This window comes from Haliotis cracherodii, unplaced genomic scaffold (assembly GCF_022045235.1).
Source record: "Haliotis cracherodii isolate W230 unplaced genomic scaffold, xgHalCrac1.p SCAF_29, whole genome shotgun sequence".
NCBI classification, from domain to species: Eukaryota; Metazoa; Mollusca; class Gastropoda; order Lepetellida; family Haliotidae; genus Haliotis; species Haliotis cracherodii.
This window is the reverse complement of record NW_027266285.1, coordinates 3,948,673-3,968,021: the sequence shown is the minus strand read 5'-3', so window position 1 is coordinate 3,968,021 and position 19,349 is coordinate 3,948,673. Positions and strand designations below refer to the sequence as shown.

The 19,349-nt window shown below is 42.5% G+C and overlaps 1 protein-coding gene across 1 annotated transcript in view; it reads left to right on the top strand.

Moving 5' to 3' along the window:
* LOC139473482 (lariat debranching enzyme B-like) overlaps positions 1-18,999 on the top strand; it is a 29,658-nt gene extending 10,659 nt beyond the window's left edge. The window contains exons 5-9 of the mRNA XM_071256084.1: positions 2,704-2,789; positions 10,301-10,525; positions 11,095-11,169; positions 12,390-12,532; positions 16,261-18,999. Coding sequence (XP_071112185.1) covers positions 2,704-2,789; positions 10,301-10,525; positions 11,095-11,169; positions 12,390-12,532; positions 16,261-17,155 — 1,424 coding nt within the window. The 3' untranslated portion in view covers positions 17,156-18,999. The remainder of the gene's footprint in view (positions 1-2,703; positions 2,790-10,300; positions 10,526-11,094; positions 11,170-12,389; positions 12,533-16,260) is intronic.
* The last annotated feature ends 350 nt before the right edge of the window (positions 19,000-19,349 follow it).

Below are 19,349 nucleotides of genomic sequence, written 5' to 3'. Positions count from 1 at the left end.
GTGTAGGACTAGGAGGTGTAGGACTAGGAGGTGCAGGACTAGGAGGTGTAGGACTAGGAGGTGTAGGACTAGGAGGTGTAGGACTAGGAGGTGCAGGACTAGGAGGTGTAGGACTAGGAGGTGTAGGACTAGGAGGCATAGGACTAGGAGGTGTAGGACTAGGAGGTGTAGGACTAGGAAGGATAGGACTAGGAGGTGTAGGACTAGGAGGTGTAGGACTAGGAGGTGCAGGACTAGGAGGTGTAGGACTAGGAAGCATAGGACTAGGAGGCATAGGACTAGGAGGTGTAGGACTAGGAGGTGTAGGACTAGGAGGTGCAGGACTAGGAGGCGTAGGACTAGGAGGTGTAGGACTAGGAGGTGTAGGACTAGGAGGTGTAGCTTTCGATGACACAGGCAGTCTCCGTGGTGTTGGCCATCTCAGGGTGTCGACGAGCTTGTTGGGTGACACGTTTCATTTGACTCGAAAGTAAAGGTTGAAGGAAGATGGCGACAAAGGACTGTAATAGCGGCACTGCACTGATTGAGTACAAGGTGTCTACAATCAGGGCAGGGAGGATGAGGGTCCCGACCAGATTTGTTCCCACGGCAGTAAAGTCATATTGATGTTGCAAGAACACAACCGGAAATGGGAGGTATAATGTAACTCAAAAACTTTCCAGTTTTAAAAGTTATGCGAGCAAACAATTATGCAAAAGTTGCTTTTGAAATAAACAAACATGAGGTAAAACAGAATAATGGGTTACCTAAGCCAAACAACAAATAGTAAATAGTTTGTTAATTACTGAAACATTACATATTTCTAACTGATTTTAACTTCAATGTTTTAAAAACTAAGATTGAGTTCAAGTGACAAATGACCCCCCCCCAAATCTCCCATGTTACCAGTGTTCACTACGAGGAAGTAGATCACCGTGAACACCTTTGAATAAAAATTTGATTGAGGAGTTACATAAGAAGAATTATCAAAAGGACCAAAAATTGTTAATATAAAAACACATAAAAAATGGAACAATATCATTTAAGAAAATCAATAAATTAATAATTTCCATCTAGCTTTAACAGATATGGTAAAGAATTCATAAATTCAAACTAACACAAAGCACAGATACTGATGATGATCTACATGTGTGGAAACAATTTTGGAAAATATATTAGCTATACAAAACCAGTCATCAAAATTTCTAAATTCCATCATGTTTCCATGAAAACAGAAAAAGAGAAAACTTTCAGAATCTTATAAAAGATAAAAAAAACAATCATAGTGGTTAATGTAGCAAGTTTGCTGAAGCTAGGATACATAATATTGTAAACATGGATCGTACAAAAACTCCACCCAAAATTTATGTTTCACAATGATTCCATGGAAACGGCAAAAATAAAAAAATTCAAAATCTTCAAACTAGCAAAAGGCACAAATACTCATTGTGGTAAATGTGTGTAGCAAGTTTGGTGAAGCTAGGGTGCATACTTTAAAAGATATAGGCCGTACAAAACACCCACCCTAAAAGTTTAAGTTTCTTAATGTTTCCATGGAAACGGCAAAAATTAAAAAATTCAGAATTTTCAAACTAGCAAAAGGCACAAATACTCATTGTGGTTAATGTGTGTAGCAGGTTTGGTGAAGCTAGGGTGCATGGTTAAAAAGTTATGGGCCGTACAAAAGCTCGGACGGATGGAAGGACGGACGAACGGAACGCTATATACCCCCAATTTACTTCGTAAACGGGGGTATAATAAAAGAATTCAGAATGCAATACACGAAATCGTGGCCTCGTGGTGAATTTAAAATGGCCAATGGAACAACAATACGCCCGTAAATTACCGTGACTAGAGCACCAATGATTGATAAAACGTTATAAATGACCATAATGGGCACAAACCATAAACAGGAGACAATATATTAGCAAACAATGAACGTAGAAGCAAAGTAGCTAGCAAAAACAATAGGTATTATTTCCACAAAGGATACATCAATACGACCGTTCATGGAGGTGAAAAATTAGTAATGTGACGTCATTGCTTCCCGGCCACGTGCCGAATGTGTTAGGGTGCTGCCAGCTACTGGTTGGAACAACTTTTCTTCAGTAGCTGGATCTCACACAGTTCATCTTTCTGTTAGCAGTAAATGCATTAAGGTGTAATGCATATAAAAAACTTGGCTACTTCTAGCCCCCCACCCGCCTCGCTGCGCTGCCTCCCCACGAAGTTTCAGATGTTATGTTTGAAGCAGTAATGTGCTCTTATGTGATGGCATCGCTTCCGGGTCACGTGCCGACTTTTCTTCAGCAGCTGGATCTCACACAGTCCGTCTTTCTTTCCAAAAAACAGCATTAACAAGTAGAATATAAATAAAAAACATATTTTAGTTTTTACTTAGTTTATAAATATACAATTTAGTCTAAAATTTACAATTCTTGCTGTTCATGCTAGGACTGTTACATGATTTGTTTGACATGGTTGAGACAGATTCTGTTCAATACCTATCTCATGAATGTATTGTTTGCCATACCTGTTACAGGAATTTCTTTAATGCCCCGTTTCTAACAATGCTAACAAGAAGCGATAGTTACTGCTGTTTCATTTCATGTCATTTTAATTATGAGTACGTAATATTAACTGTCAAGTTCATTATGTACAGTTGAATGTCATAGTTGTGTGTTTAGGTGTGACCTAACCAAATATGCAATTTTTTTGTTTCAGGTCACTTCGAAAGGCCGCCCTATAACGACTCTACAAAGAGATCTGTGTACCATGTCCGGAACCTTGAAGTGTTCCGATTTAAACAGGTGAGACATTCATCACGGGGAGAGGTATGCCACCCGGTGTGGTCAGGGGCATTCGCATGCTACCTACTTTTGACCTATGCAACTTGGTGGAATGAGTAGTACGACATAGGACATGAGAACTCTGACTCACATTGGTAACTCCTGTGTGCGGCAGACTTTGTGGTGATGTGGGGGTGTCTGAGAACCAAGATTTTATAAAAAAAATTAGCCTTAGGTTGTTAACATCCATATGTTCTGAGAGATGAATTTTCACTGCCTTTCCAAGCACTTTTGATGAAGGCTGAAGGCTAAATTGTTTGCCAATCAATAATTTTCCAATAGATTTGGATTAAGGTTATGATTTTTTGTAGAAGCTTGACAGTAGCCTCCTTGAAACATCATGGAACTTCCACAGATGAAGTTTCTATAGCCCACACATCATGCACACAAATACACTTCACAGTTTCTATTCTGTGATGACATTAACAGTTATTTAAAGCAGAACAACGTTGATATCACCATTTTCACATTTTACCAGTCTGTAATATTTATCCCATTAATGGATAGCTACATGGATAGTTCAATTACAAACCTATCTTTTGTCGGTGCTTTGTCTCCAATAACATCAGACTATCTAGTTTCAGTGACTTTTTCAGGAGACAAGGACATTTTCATGATGTTATCAATGTTATCAATGTTTTATAGGACATTCTTCCATATCATTATACAATTTTTTTACTTATCCTGCATTACTCCTTAATGCATATTACTGCATGTTTCTTGACAGAGAAAAGAGCTGTGTTAGGGTCTTTGCTTGAAGAAGTTGCTCCAACTAGCTGAGAGGCCAGCCCATCACGCAGCTCCCACGTGACCAAGGGAAGTGACGTCACAGATCCTCACATTACTCTTGTCACTTGATGAGAGAAGACCTGTTTTTCTTCCTGTAACATAAAACTGATTCAAACCCTCACGTGTTTGCTATCTGAGTTAATGTTGTTTTGTCTTTGTGTTGTGCCTATGGTTTGTATTTTGTACATTCTATGTTTCATAAACATGTGCATAACGTTATTAGACACTTACTGGCGTTTTCCCAAAAGAAAACATAAAACCAGGTGTCTTGTTGTTCCAAGTAGCCATATTGAATATTTTACGTAGCCAGCAGTTTGTGAACTGGTTTGCGTTCTATATTCTTTTGCTTGGTGCCCCATGACTGGCGTATCATCGCAAGTATTGTTTGTTTTGTTGTATGTTGTCTTACGTTTGTCGTAATATTTGTTTCATAAAACCACACAGTGTGATAAACAAATTATAGCATACATAATCGGGCGGGGACGCATTGTGATTTTACACTGCTTCGTTGCAGATATCATGCCCTCCTGCTTAAAGTGCCGGCGTAATATTTCGACGTAGGATCCCCATCCCCTGTGCCTTAATTGTACATCTCAATGCCTCCAGGGTCACCGATGTAAAGACTGTTTACTGCTTTCAGTACCTCTGTGTGTGTAAAAAACGCAGAACACAGCAGGCCAGGAAACACTGGCGCACGATGTCAGACTACTCCGAGGTTTCGCCTTCTAGATCGGCTATCTCGGATGACCACCCCTAGACCTCAACTACTACGTCTACGTCGGACCCCAGGGTTGTAGTCTCTACCCAGAGCACTTTGACAACCACGACAGCGACTATCTGTATGGCGGTGACCACCGTGACGCCCAGCGTGGCGCTCACATACCAGACGGTGCCTATACTATCCTCCGGACAGACACCCACAGGAGCCCCCGCCAACGGCACAGATGCTCGGTCTCCCACAGGCGCCCCCGCCTACGGCACTGACGCCCATGAAAGATGCCTCTCTCCTCCAGTACTTTCAGTACTTACAGGCCAGTTTGTCGACACCTCTACAAGCGCCTCCCATAGCCCCTCTGCAGACGCATCTACGGATAGCGCCTATCCTTAAACAGTGCTGATACAGACGCCAGCACCTCGTCGGGGGCCTATACAGACACCAGCGCCTCGTCAGACACCTATACAGACGCCAGTGCCTCGTCGGACCCCTATACAGACGCCTTTACAAAAGCACCGTCTACAGCGACCATAACGGCGTCTATCCTGGCGTCTCGGGTTGGGCCTATCCTTGCACCTCTGCCAAGTGCGCCTCTACAGACGCATACCCGGGACAACCGCGCAGACAGACGATTAGCCATTCCACGATGTCCTTGTGGCTACCTGCTCTCAGTCTACAGGCCTATGAGATCGTCAGCTCCCCAGGGCCAACTACCTATGGAGACCAGAGCGGTCGCTGGACACTTGATTGGCGTCCATACAACGGCGCTCCAACACGGACACTTGATTGGCGTCCATACAATGGTGCTCCAACACTTCCCAAGGTCCTGGAAGCGCCTAACCTCGTGGTGACTGTTCTGTGGAAATCTCTCACCAACTTTCCTTGTCTATCAACGTTGGTTGAACGTTTCCTCGGAGAAATTAAACAGACTCTCAAAGATGTCCCTACCCACGGTGTCTGGTAGATATTATCTGCACAGTTGACGATCACAACCCCATTCAACAGAATCGTCATATGCTTCCGGGTACCCAACTGGGTCATCATTCCCAACACCGGACCAGTCGTCACTCTTGTCATGGGGATCAACTTGCCCCTACACCGGCAACGGCACAGTTCCTACTCAGAACTTGGACACACCACTGGTCTGTCAACCACAGAATTCACTTGAACTAGTCCACTAGGACGACATACATGTCACATGTCAAGAACTACGACTGTAAACATCGTCGACTGTAATCAGGTCAACCGACCTTATGGGATCCGTGCAGTGTATTTGTACAGACTGGCTTGCATGATCACTTATGCGTAACACTGCAACCACTCGACCAGACGCCTGTCGCTGTACATCAATGACTCAATCCCGAGTTTCAGCCTTCGCCCAAGACGAGACGGCTCTCAAGACCCTGGCTAGGGGATCACAGCCAGCCTTCGCTGAGGCGTCCCAGTCGGGCTCATACCAGCCGCGACGCAACACCCTCCAGCCCCAGTGGCGCGGCACCACCTCAACCTCTCGGGGTAGAGGAAAAGGCCGGGCATCAGGCGCATAACACTCCCGCCATGGCCATTCCAACGGAGCTAACGCCGACCGCAGGGACTTCCAGTTGTTGTGGACACTCCAGTACGTGGGAGACTGGGTCGTTGCTGGCAGAATTGTGAGATCCTGGGGGACCCATATGTCACCAACATCATCGGACATCATCGCCGCTCACGTCATTGCCCATGGCCACCTACCATGCACTCTGCGCCAATGACAAGTCCTCCTTGGCCTCCTAACCTCAGCACAGGACTTGATGAAGGCTCCAACTGCGCCTAGCTCAGATGTTCCATGGTCCTCCCGGATCATGTCAAGCAGCATCCCCGGTGGTGGACGGTGGAATCGAATGTCTAAGGCGGCGTCTCCTTGACAGGGCTTAATACCTCTCTGCGCCTATTCGTAGATGCGTCCCTGCAGTGATGGGGCACACACCTGGAGGGACAGGTTGCCTTGGGGCTGTGGTCAGCCGATCAGCCGATCAGCGCCTATGGCACATCAACAACCTCAAACTGGAAGCGCTTATCTTGGCCATCGCTCACTGGAAGCAGGCCTTCAGACACGCCCGGCTCTCCATCTCGACGGACCACATCACTGTCGTATCGTGCCTTCGGAACCAAGAAACGACTCACTCGACTTCGCTCCTTCAACAGACGTTCCGATTGTTTCACCTGGTGGATCATCTGATCGTTCCTCACATTGACCACGCCTCCAAGTCCAGAGCCGGCCTTTCGACCTCCCTTGGCGTAAGCCCAGTGTCCATTGGCCCTGGACTCGAAGGTTCATGGCTCATTTGCATACGGCTCGTTGCTCCAGTCTCGACCTAACCAAGCGTTATTGTCAGGCTGCGCAGTACCAGGACACAACGCATACCTGACTCTTCCCTTCCATGGAATGGTCATCCAGGCCAACCATACAGCCGAAGACGGGCTGAGGGAAACAGAGTTTCCTATACATGGAGTGGTCACCCGATGCCGACCACACAGCCGAGGACGGGCTGAGGGAATGGGAGGTTCCCACACATGGAGTGGTCACCCGATGCCGTCCACACAGCCAAGAATTGGCTAGGGAACAGAGTCTGGAAATAACAGATGAAAGTATGCCCCCCTCCGGTTCCGTCCGATAAAGATGCATTAAGGAGTAATGCAGGATAAGTAAAAAATCTAGTAAAATCCTAGATATTTTTTATATTTGTATACTTATCCTGCATTACTGCGTCTAAAAGGACCTGCCCATCGCAGATCTACTTCCCCAGGATGCCTCCCAATGTTTCGGACTACAGATTAATGTGAGGATCCATGACGTCGCTGGCCTCTCAGCCAGTTGGAGCAACTTCTTCAAGTAAAGACCCTCACACAGCTCTTTTCTCTGTCAAGAAACAAGCATAATATGCATTAAGGAGTAATGCAGGATAAGTATACAAATATAAAAATTAACTAGGATTTTACTAGTTTTAAATGTATCTTTGGATGACAATCAGTAAGTGTCCAAGGAAACCTGTCAATATTGATAGCTGTGTGGGAACAGTTTTCTTTGTCAGCCATAGTAAATTTTCACCATGGATATGGAGATGTAATGTCTGTGAGTTATGTATAGCTGAGTTATGTCCAGTTCAGGTATGTATAGCTGAGTTATGTATAGCTGAGTTATGTATAGCCCAGGTATGTATAGCTGAGTTATGTATAGTTGAATGATGTATAGCTCAGGTATGTATAGCTGAGTTATGTATAGCTGAGTTATGTATAGTTGAGTTATGTATAGTTGAGTGATGTATAGCTGAGTTATGTATAGCTGAGTTATATATAGCTCAGGTATGTATAGCTCAGGTATGTATAGCTCATGTATGTATAGTTGAGTTATGTATAGCTGAGTTATGTATAGCTCATGTATGTATAGCTGAGTTATGTATAGTTGAGTTATGTATAGTTGAGTTATGTATAGCTGAATTATGTTTAGTTGAGTTATGTATAGTTGAGTGATGTATAGCTGAGTTATGTATAGCTGAGTTATGTATAGTTGAGTTATGTATAGCTGAGTTATGTATAGCTGAGTTATATATAGCTGAGTTATGTATAGTTGAGTTATGTATAGCTGAGTTATGCCGCCTTTTCTTTGTGTATGTGTTGACCTCTCTTCTTTATTTTCATTTCACAGTGGAAAATTAATTTTCGCCACTTGCAAGAAGAAAATTTACGTATTGACTGTGTTACTTACATAACCACACAATTCAACATGGTTGGTTGCATATGATTATGTCGGGAGTAGCGAGGATGTCGGATAAACAAAATTCAGTAGCATCAACGTTTGGATCGAAAATCGGACAGCTTAAAGATAGATAACGGTACATATACGTTGTAATAAAATAATGAAAACAAAAATATTCATATTGTTATGTTAAATTGTTAGCAGAAATGTTTTCATTGTTTTCTAATCATGCAATTTCTAAAACACAGGGTATTCTGAACTACACAAAAGGGCTGTATGACTGATTCAGAATATACTCAACAACAAAAGTTCATGTGACACCAATATTTTAGTGTATTTTTCAAACAAGTAAAGTTTGGTTTTCAATATTGTAGTACATGTATGGAATCAAGTCACAAAAACGCAACTGCTACAGAAAAGCATGCATTCAATGCAAAAGTAGACATTTATGCAAGCTCCATGCATTTCACTACACAAGAATGGGTATTGAAACGTGCGTTAACGGGATTCCATATGCATTGTTTAGCATCGTGCTGACAACAACCACTCAGAAAAACAACAAAATTACACAATTATTCAACATTACAAAATGCCACGCTGGTCCAAAAATGAGCGTCTGCGGGCCATTGGTATGCTTGAAGCAGGATCGAGTCAACGTGATGTTGCAAGACAATTTAACGTCCACAGAAACACCATTTGATGTTTATGGCAACGTTGGCAACAGACGAATGCGGTCAGAGGCCGTCCTCGAAGTGGCAGGCCACGCGTAACCAATAATGGATTCGAACAACACACCTACGAAATCGATTCCAGCCAGCAACAGTGACTGCAAGAAGCATCCCTGGCCTTCAACGAATATCTTCACAAACCGTATGTCGTCGCCTCAGATGTGCAGGGATTGTTGGCATAAGACTCGCCAGACGTCCTGTTTTGACAGGAAACCACTGTCAATCATGTCGAGCACATGTGGGACGAGATGGATTGGCACCTTCGACATCAACAACGTGTTCAACAGACACTCCAGGAACTTTGAAACATGCTCCAGCAGATATGGACAGATATCCCACAGGACTTTGTGCGACACCTGGTCCATTCCATGAGACGAAGATGTGTTGCTTGCATCTCAACCAGAGGTGGACACACACGCTATTGATTTGTAAATTGACATTCTGGCATGTTCATGTTTTTTATGACATCACACATTTTCTGAAGTCAGTATGGCAAATTAAACCATTTGAACACTTACAGGAGTCTTTTATCTGTTGCAAACCGAAATTGTTTTAGATTTGGTAAAAAACATAACTTTGCATTAAATCTTATTCAATGTCACAGGAACTTTTGTTGTTCAGTATACTTTTGAGAGCACAGTCTGGAATGGAAGTCACCAGTATGAAACTAGTGCCACAAAGCTGAAGAAAGCTGCTTTCTTAGTGGCTATTGTCAATTCCCTGCAAGCAATTTCATTGGTCAGTCAAAGTTCGTGAAAGGTCATTATTGAAGTGACCTGAAATGGGATATCCTCAGCAATAGCTAGAACTTATATAACTTATTTTTTAACTTATCCTGCATTACTCCTTAATGCATTCACTGCTGTCTTCTGACAGAGAGACGAACTGTGCAGGATAGGTATACAAATGTAAAAAATATTTTAATTTTACTGGTTTAATGAGATTGGGGTAATCTAAACATGTGATTATCCTGTTTTCTTTATTAAAGCATTGATTGTTTATTAAGTAAGTTTGTCTCTGTAGCTATTGTAATATGCAGCTACTAGCCGACTCATCTCACATCAAAACACAAGTCTGTGTTTAGGTCAATCATTAGTGTTCATGAAGGATTATTAATTGTTTGCTTCATGAGTAAATCCGATGAGTCTGTCAATTCTATTTTGGCTCTATGATTGTGTCCTCCATTTTGTTTGTTGGCCAAACTGGGTTTGGGCCATCCATCAGGACACACTGTCGGCCTAAGTAGCCTGCCCGTGGCCATCTCAATTCTCATACCGTGTTATCCATTTGGATAAATCATTTTGTCTCCACAACAGAACACAACATGTCTTCAATTCTATTTCTCAAAACAGCAATATTTGAACTTAAGAGGTGAACTGATGACTTTTGATAATACATTTACTGTCCTTCATGTCATTGCTAGGGAGAGTTGTTGTAAGTTGCCTCAAATCAGATGCTAGTTACATAGTTACAAATCTTTGACGATACAAATATCCATTTCTAGATTTCTCGTCCCATTGACATTTTTCTGTCGCATGACTGGCCGAGGGGTGTGTATCACTTTGGGGACGTGAATGGTCTTGTGCGACAGAAGAGTTTCTTCAAGGATGAAATAGAGACAAACACACTGGGCAGTCCACCTGCAGAGGAGCTGCTCCACTTCCTCCAGCCCAGTTACTGGTTCTCAGCTCATCTACATGTCAAGTTTGCAGCCCTTGTCCAACACAAGGTAGGGTGCTACACAGGTATATCTTGGGACAGTCATGTTACCAACACTTGGCCGACACAATATAGGGTGCTACACAGTTATATCTTGGGACACTCATGTTACCAACACTAGTCCAACACAATGTAGGGTGCTACACAGGTATATCTTTGGGCAGTCATGTTACCAACACTTGTCCAACACAATGTAGGATGCTACACAGTTATATCTTGGGGACAGTCATGTTACCTACACAATGTAGAGTGCTACACAGTTATATCTTGGGGACAGTCATGTTACCTACACAATGTAGAGTGCTACACAGTTATATCTTGGGGACAGTCATGTTACCTACACAATGTAGAGTGCTACACAGTTATATCTTGGGGACAGTCATGTTACCTACACAATGTAGAGTGCTACACAGTTATATCTTGGGGACAGTCATGTGACCTACACAATGTAGAGTGCTACACAGTTATATCTTGGGGACAGTCATGTGACCTACACAATGTAGAGTGCTACACAGTTATATCTAACTGATATCTTAATGTTGTCAGATGTTAAAGAATTAATTATTTTGAATGTTGCAGGCAATGGACGGAGTAGAGAAAACAACCAAGTTCCTTTCACTTGACAAGTGTCTTCCTAAGAGAAAGTTTCTTCAGGTTGTCTACAATTAGTCTACATTACACATGAATCAGTGTCAAATGTCCAACAACACATCTGCTGTTGTTTGTCTTGTACATAATTCTTTATTTCTGTCTGGCGCAAATTCTGGAACATTGGGTAATAGGTCTCAAGAATTCATACTTATACTTGATTATCATTAAATATATCCAAGTCTAAAAGCGACTTTAAGAAATTGTAAAGCAGCTTCGCACTTTGCCTTTGACACCACACTGTTCGCAGCCATACCAGGGGTATCATATCATATGTGTCTTCTTTGTAGCCCTAGGAACCTTGTTTGTCATTTGGACAATTCATGTCAAATGTCAAGGTCACCCCCCAGGTCCTAGCTTGGACAAGAAAGGTGCTCTCATTAGGATATAGTGGAGGTCATTGAAACTGAGTAATAGGAGTGAGTGGGAGGCATGTTGTTGTTAACACTGCACTCAACATGTTCCAGCTATATGATGGCAGTCTGTACATAATGAAGTCTGGATCTGTCAATCCGGTGATTGACATCATGAGCATCAATTTATACAATTTGAATGCGATGACATACATCAACCAAATCAGTTGCATCTTACGACAAGACATGAGTTGCTGAACACCAATCACAGGACTTATGCATGATGTAGTGGTTATGTCATTTGAATAATTATGTATGACAAGTGATGATGTTCATATGATGTCAAAGGTTTTAGGGCACTGTGATCCTGCTTTCAGTGAGAAGCACATTGCAATTTGTTTTGTTTTTTGTATTGAATTTTATGTGCAAAGTTTCTTTGATACATATAAAGTAAACAATAACAACTTGAAATATGATAGTGATATTAGACAACCTGATCCCCACCATTTCCTGAATGCCCCAAATCTGTGCTTCAAGCTACCTCATTGACAGATATAAAAGCACCTTGGTTTTGGGTGAGTGAGTGAGATTGGCTTTACGACGCTTTTAGCAATATTCCAGCAATATCACGGCGGGGGACACCAGAAATGGGCTTCACACATTGTACCCATGTCAGGATTCGAACACGGTTCTTCAGCGTGACAAGCGAATGCTTTAACCACTAGGCTACCCGACCGCCCCACTTTGGTTTTGGAAGACACATGTTGTATGTAACACGACAAGTTGTATAGGGTTAAGGGAAGAACATTATGGGCTCCCAGGACTGTTGTGTTGGTCAAACACAAATGGAAATAGGTCTTTTTCATGTTTTAGGTTATCGATGTACCACATGACACCTCTCAAGCAATGAAAATCCATCTGGATCCTGAGTGGTTAATGATTCTCAAGTTGACCAACCACCTGCTGAACCTCAGCCCCTCTACGCGGTACATGCCAGGACCGGGCAGCAACGACAGGTAGTGTAATATGACACCTGCACAGACAGTAATGACAGGAAGTGTAATCTGACACCTGCACAGGCAGTAATGACAGGTAGTGTAATCTGACACCTGCACAGGCAGTAATGACAGGTAGTGTAATCTGACACCTGCCCAGTCAGTAATGACAGGTAGTGTAATCTGACACCTGCACAGACAGTAATGACATGTAGTGTAATCTGACACCTGCACAGACAGTAATGACAGGTAGTGTAATTTGACACCTGCTCAGACAGGCAGTAATGACAGGTAGTGTAATCTGACACCTGCACAGACAGACAGTAATGACAGGAAGTGTAATCTGACACCTGCACAGACAGACAGTAATGACAGGTAGTGTAATCTGACACCTGCACAGACAGTAATGACAGGTAGTGTAAGCTGACACCTGCCCAGACAGTAATGACAGGTAGTGTAAGCTGACACCTGCCCAGACAGTAATGACAGGTAGTGTAATCTGACACCTGCACAGACAGTAATGACAGGAAGTGTAATGTGACACCTGCTCAGACAGGCAGTAATGACAGGTAGTGTAATATGACACCTGCACAGACAGTAATGACAGGTAGTGTAATCTGACACCTGCACAGACAGTAATGACAGGTAGTGTAATCTGACACCTGCACAGGCAGTAATGACAGGTAGTGTAAGCTGACACCTGCACAGACAGTAATGACAGGAAGTGTAATCTGACACCTGCACAGACAGACAGTAATGACAGGTAGTGTAATCTGATACCTACCCAGTCAGTAATGACAGGTAGTGTAATCTGACACCTGCACAGACAGTAATGACAGGTAGTGTAATGTGACACCTGCACAGACAGTAATGACAGGAAGTGTAATCTGACACCTGCACAGACAGTAATGACAGGTAGTGTAATCTGACACCTGCACAGACAGTAATGACAGGTAGTGTAATCTGACACCTGCACAGACAATAATGACAGGAAGTGTAATCTGACACCTGCACAGACAGTAATGACAGGTATTGTAATCTGACACCTGCACAGACAGTAATGACAGGTAGTGTAATCTGACACCTGCACAGGCAGCAACGACAGGTATTGTAATCTGACACCTGCACAGACAGGAACGACAGGTAGTGTAATCTGATACCTGCCCAGACAGTAATGATAGGTAGTGTAATCTGATACCTGCACAGGCAGTAATGACAGGTAGTGTAATCTGACACCTGCACAGACAGTAATGACAGGTATTGTAATCTGACACCTGCCCAGACAGTAATGACAGGAAGTGAAATCTGACACCTGCTCAGACAGGCAGTAATGACAGGTAGTGTAATCTGACACCTGCACAGACAGTAATGACAGGTAGTGTAAGCTGACACCTGCACAGGCAGCAACGACAGGTAGTGTAATCTGACACCTGCACAGACAGTAATGACAGGTAGTGTAATCTGACACCTGCACAGACAGGCAGTAATGACAGGTAGTGTAATCTGACACCTGCACAGACTGTAATGACAGGTAGTGTAATCTGACACCTGCACAGACAGTAATGACAGGTAGTGTAATCTGACACCTGCACAGACAGTAATGACAGGTAGTGTAATCTGACACCTGCACAGGCAGTAATGACAGGTAGTGTAATCTGACACCTGCACAGACAGTAATGACAGGTAGTGTAATCTGACACCTGCACAGGCAGTAATGACAGGTAGTGTAATCTGACACCTGCACAGGCAGTAATGACAGGTAGTGTAATGTGACACCTGCTCAGACAGACAGTAATGACAGGAAGTGTAATGTGACACCTGCTCAGACAGACACTAATGACAGGTAGTGTAATCTGACACCTGCACAGACAGTAATGACAGGTAGTGTAATCTGACACCTGCACAGGCAGTAATGACAGGTAGTGTAATCTGACACCTGCACAGACAGTAATGACAGGTAGTGTAATCTGACACCTGCACAGACAGTAATGACAGGTAGTGTAATCTGACACCTGCACAGGCAGTAATGACAGGTAGTGTAATCTGACACCTGCACAGGCAGTAATGACAGGTAGTGTAATGTGACACCTGCTCAGACAGACAGTAATGACAGGTAGTGTAATCTGACACCTGCACAGACAGTAATGACAGGTAGTGTAATCTGATACCTGCTCAGACAGACAGTAATGACAGGAAGTGTAATGTGACACCTGCTCAGACAGACACTAATGACAGGTAGTGTAATCTGACACCTGCACAGACAGTAATGACAGGTAGTGTAATCTGATACCTGCTCAGACAGGCAGTAATGACAGGTAGTGTAATCTGACACCTGCACAGACAGTAATGACAGGTAGTGTAATCTGACACCTGCACAGACAGTAATGACAGGTAGTGTAATCTGATACCTGCTCAGACAGTAATGATAGGTAGTGTTATCTGATACCTGCCCAGTCAGTAATGACAGGTAGTGTAATCTGACACCTGCACAGACAGTAATGACATGTAGTGTAATCTGACACCTGCACAGACAGTAATGACAGGTAGTGTAATTTGACACCTGCTCAGACAGGCAGTAATGACAGGTAGTGTAATCTGACACCTGCACAGACAGACAGTAATGACAGGAAGTGTAATCTGACACCTGCACAGACAGACAGTAATGACAGGTAGTGTAATCTGACACCTGCACAGACAGTAATGACAGGTAGTGTAAGCTGACACCTGCCCAGACAGTAATGACAGGTAGTGTAAGCTGACACCTGCCCAGACAGTAATGACAGGTAGTGTAATCTGACACCTGCACAGACAGTAATGACAGGTAGTGTAATCTGACACCTGCACAGCCAGTAATGACAGGTAGTGTAATCTGACACCTGCACAGACAGTAATGACAGGTAGTGTAATCTGACACCTGCACAGACAGTAATGACAGGTAGTGTAATCTGACACCTGCACAGACAGTAATGACAGGAAGTGTAATCTGACACCTGCACAGACAGTAATGACAGGAAGTGTAATCTGACACCTGCACAGACAGTAATGACAGGTAGTGTAATTTGACACCTGCTCAGACAGGTAGTAATGACAGGTAGTGTAATCTGACACCTGCTCACACAGGCAGTAATGACAGGTAGTGACACCTGTAGACTGGCAACATTGGCAAAGGGAAACCACTCCCAACTAGAGTATGGATGAAGATTAGCTGCAGTATGGTTATTACTGTACCCCATTGTATTACTGTACCCCATTGTATTACTGTACCCCATTGTATTACTGTACCCCATTGTATTACTGTAGTCTTCTGTTTTTACCCTTACCAAATCAACAAATACATATGTTGTTTCACACTTCCGGAAGTAATTAACCTACTGTAATGTACTGAAATCTGTAATGTTATTGATTTTTTCTAAGTGAATTGTGCAGTTAAACGAAACGAAATGTCAATGTTTCAATGTAAAGCAAATTAATTGTTTGAAAAATATCTGGGCAAGTATGCCGCCACCTTAGTCAAAGGTGAAATATAATTACGACAGGAATGGTGCAAACATTCCAATTATGTCTTAGGGTACGGATAGTTTCGAAAATAGGCTGTGACAGACTACGATTTCCTTACGATAGTTTTATTGTCTTTGGGCAAAGATTGTTTTTAAAATCTAGGCCCAGTACCATGAATCTCATCAGCACTGTATGGATACTTTTTGTGTTAATCCTCCAACTATGTATATTCTCCATTCTACTGCTTACAGGTGGGATTTCAAGGTAACAGACCAAGAAATGGAAACAATTAGAGAAAATTTTGATGGAAACTTGGCATTGCCCTACAACTTTGAAGCTACCGTGCCTGTTCACGAATCAGTGATGAGTTCCCCCCACAAGTGTCCTGCCATCGTTGTCAACCCTCAGACCACACTGCTGTGTACCATGATGGACCTCACGGACCCATATGCTGTGTACCTTGGGAAGGACTCACAGGTCCGGGAGGAGGAGGTCCTGGCATCCCTAGACCCAGCCGACTTGGAGGATGACATCAATGATGACGAAGATGATGGAACATGCAGTGACATCAATAGTAGCATTGATACATCATATAATGACTCCTTTGGTCTGAACACCACAGATTTGTCACTGAATGAAACTGCAGAGCTGGCATCAGGGAATCTCTCAATACTGTCAAACAATACAGACATTTCCATTGAGGAGGAAGATGAATTGAGTGAAATACTTTCTGCTCAAAAGAAAATGCAAAGTAGCAATGGACACGAATCAAGTGTGGATAGCTCTGTTGATGGTGAAAATGATGATGATAAGCTTGGATCTCAGAAAGTTGCATGGTGCAGATCAAAAAGTGAACTGTCTAAATCAGACACTTCATTATCCAAGCTTGAAGTGTCTGGTGTGTTTGAGATCGATGCGGATTCTGCATCACAGAGTGACTCTATCAGTTCGTCAGCAGAAGATGACAGAGACTTGAATCAGACAGCAGATGTATCCAGCAATCCAGTGAGGGACACGCCTGCTTCCTCAAGATCAGTCAAACGGACAGATGTGTCTGATGTGGAAATAAGTCCACAAAGTAAAAAACTGAGAAGAAGAAATCAGAGCATGTACTCATCAACAGAGGACGAGGCTGATTCACAGTGATTTCTGCTGGTGATTTTACCCAGGTTGACATCTGTACAGAATGGACACCTACTGTCACTGGACATGTTGGAGGTTCAGATACCTCAGAGAACAAACGCTTACTTTGTAAAACATTCTTTATTTCTGAGCAAGTTAAGGTGTTGTTTTAGAATATGTCAAGACAAATCAGTTTTATATGGTTTGGTTTGACTTTTGTATTTTACTTACTCACGTCAAATGTTTGCAAACAAACGAGCATGACCATGAAATTAAATGCAACATGAGTTAGATTTATTACACAGCTAGTGGCCATGAGACTGGAGAAAAACTTGGTGAAATGTGAAACAATCGATTCATAATAATTACTTTTAATTTATCTGAAAGTACTAAGTATTTTGTGGGTCTCAATGTATGTCATTTTCCAAATTATAAATAAATCATAACTTCTTTTCTCAGCTAACTGAAGTTCATGGAGCTTATTCTATGGTCTGGTTGTCCATCATTAATGTCTGCAGCATCTGTAAATATCTTCCCCGAAATCTGTTCATAAATAAATGCCAACTCATGGCACATATACCTCTATACCTGTTGAGAGGAAGGTCGGTGGTTTCATCCCTGTCTGTCTCATACCACATGTTGAAAGATGGTACTTGTTACCTTGTCTGGCGCTCGGCATTCAGGGGCTAAAACAAGGACTGGTTGGCTCAGAGTCAGTATACTGAGTGAGGTATTCATGTTAAACTGTGGCATGGCGTCTCAGTGGGCTAGTACTACAAAACAGGTATTAGTCCGGACTAGAACAAGCAGCCACACACACTTGAACACAATGTTAAACCCATTTTCACCCCTTTTCTAATATTGGGCTGCAATTTGTTGTGAAGATTTGCATCGCTGGGTAGTGACAGAATCCAGTGTTTGTGGATTCTAGTCCCCGATTCACATGGCCAATTACTGTAGTTTGTCAGCATCAAAGCTGTTCATAGGTATCACAGAGGGGTGAAGTCCACAACCTGCAGCTTGTTGGCTCTCACAGGAAGGACACAGGAAGCACAGACACGCCAGATCACTGAAATAACTCCCTATAACTGTAATTAGCTTTTGTGTACAAAATAGTACTTTATTTCCATTTGAAAAAGGTATATATTTTATCATCTTATTTTTTTCCTGTTTAGTCAGACCGATTGTAAATATTGTGAAGGAAACTTGGTGGATGTGTATGTACTAGCTGTAAGTACAGTAACTTGAACATGAGCTCCATGAATAATGTTATGGTTCAGTAAAATATACTTGTTCAAGTTAAGAGCACTTAACAGTGCAGGATGCTGGTCACCTGAAGGGGATGCTCCCGACTTTTATGACACTGTAAATGTGCCTCTGATTTTATCTGTGTTTGTTATGCATCTCAGTGTTTTCAATATCGGACTAAGCATGTTGACTGATGACGAAGTTTAAGTTGTTGAAACTGATGATATTTTCATGTCTCGCTATTTTTCGGGAACTAAGTGGGGATGGTGATCGTGAAATCCTGATAGGCGCACGTGCAGCTGACGCTGAGAGGTGTATGCAACACCATCTGATTCTAATAGTACAGAGACAGGTACAGCCTTGTTGACCTTATCTAGCCCTATGCAGAAGCACATTAGTCACTAAGATGACTGCAATTATTACTTTTTATCCATTCATTTTTATTTCCTTTTAAAATTTATCAAATTTGTTGCATGGTTTGATATATTTCAATGTATAATGAACATTCTGTTGTATTTTAGATACCACCAACTTGTCTTAAGCCATGTTAAGTATATTAGTAGTCAAAGAGATACTACTACCCTGGTCAGTTTTTGACATCACTTTGTTTCTAATTTAAGTGTCAGACATTAAATTATGGATGTTGATTATCTGTACTGTTGTTTTTGTATTGTGTCACACAATTAGGAATGAGGAATGGTGCTGCTGAGTGCCTGGTCCAGACTCCATTATTTACAGACTGCCGTATATAGCTGGAATATTGCTGAGTGCTGCATTTAAAAACAAACAACAAAAAGCTGATTTTGTGTCTTGTTCTGACAGGTTTTACCAGATGTCCTATTGCCCTTTTCCACTATTCCGCCTTCATGGATAAAAAACAAGATTTTTTACTTATCATATTACTGCTTGTTCTTGACAGAGAAAAGAGCTGTGTGAGGGTCTTTGCTTGAAGAAGTTGCTCCAACTAGCT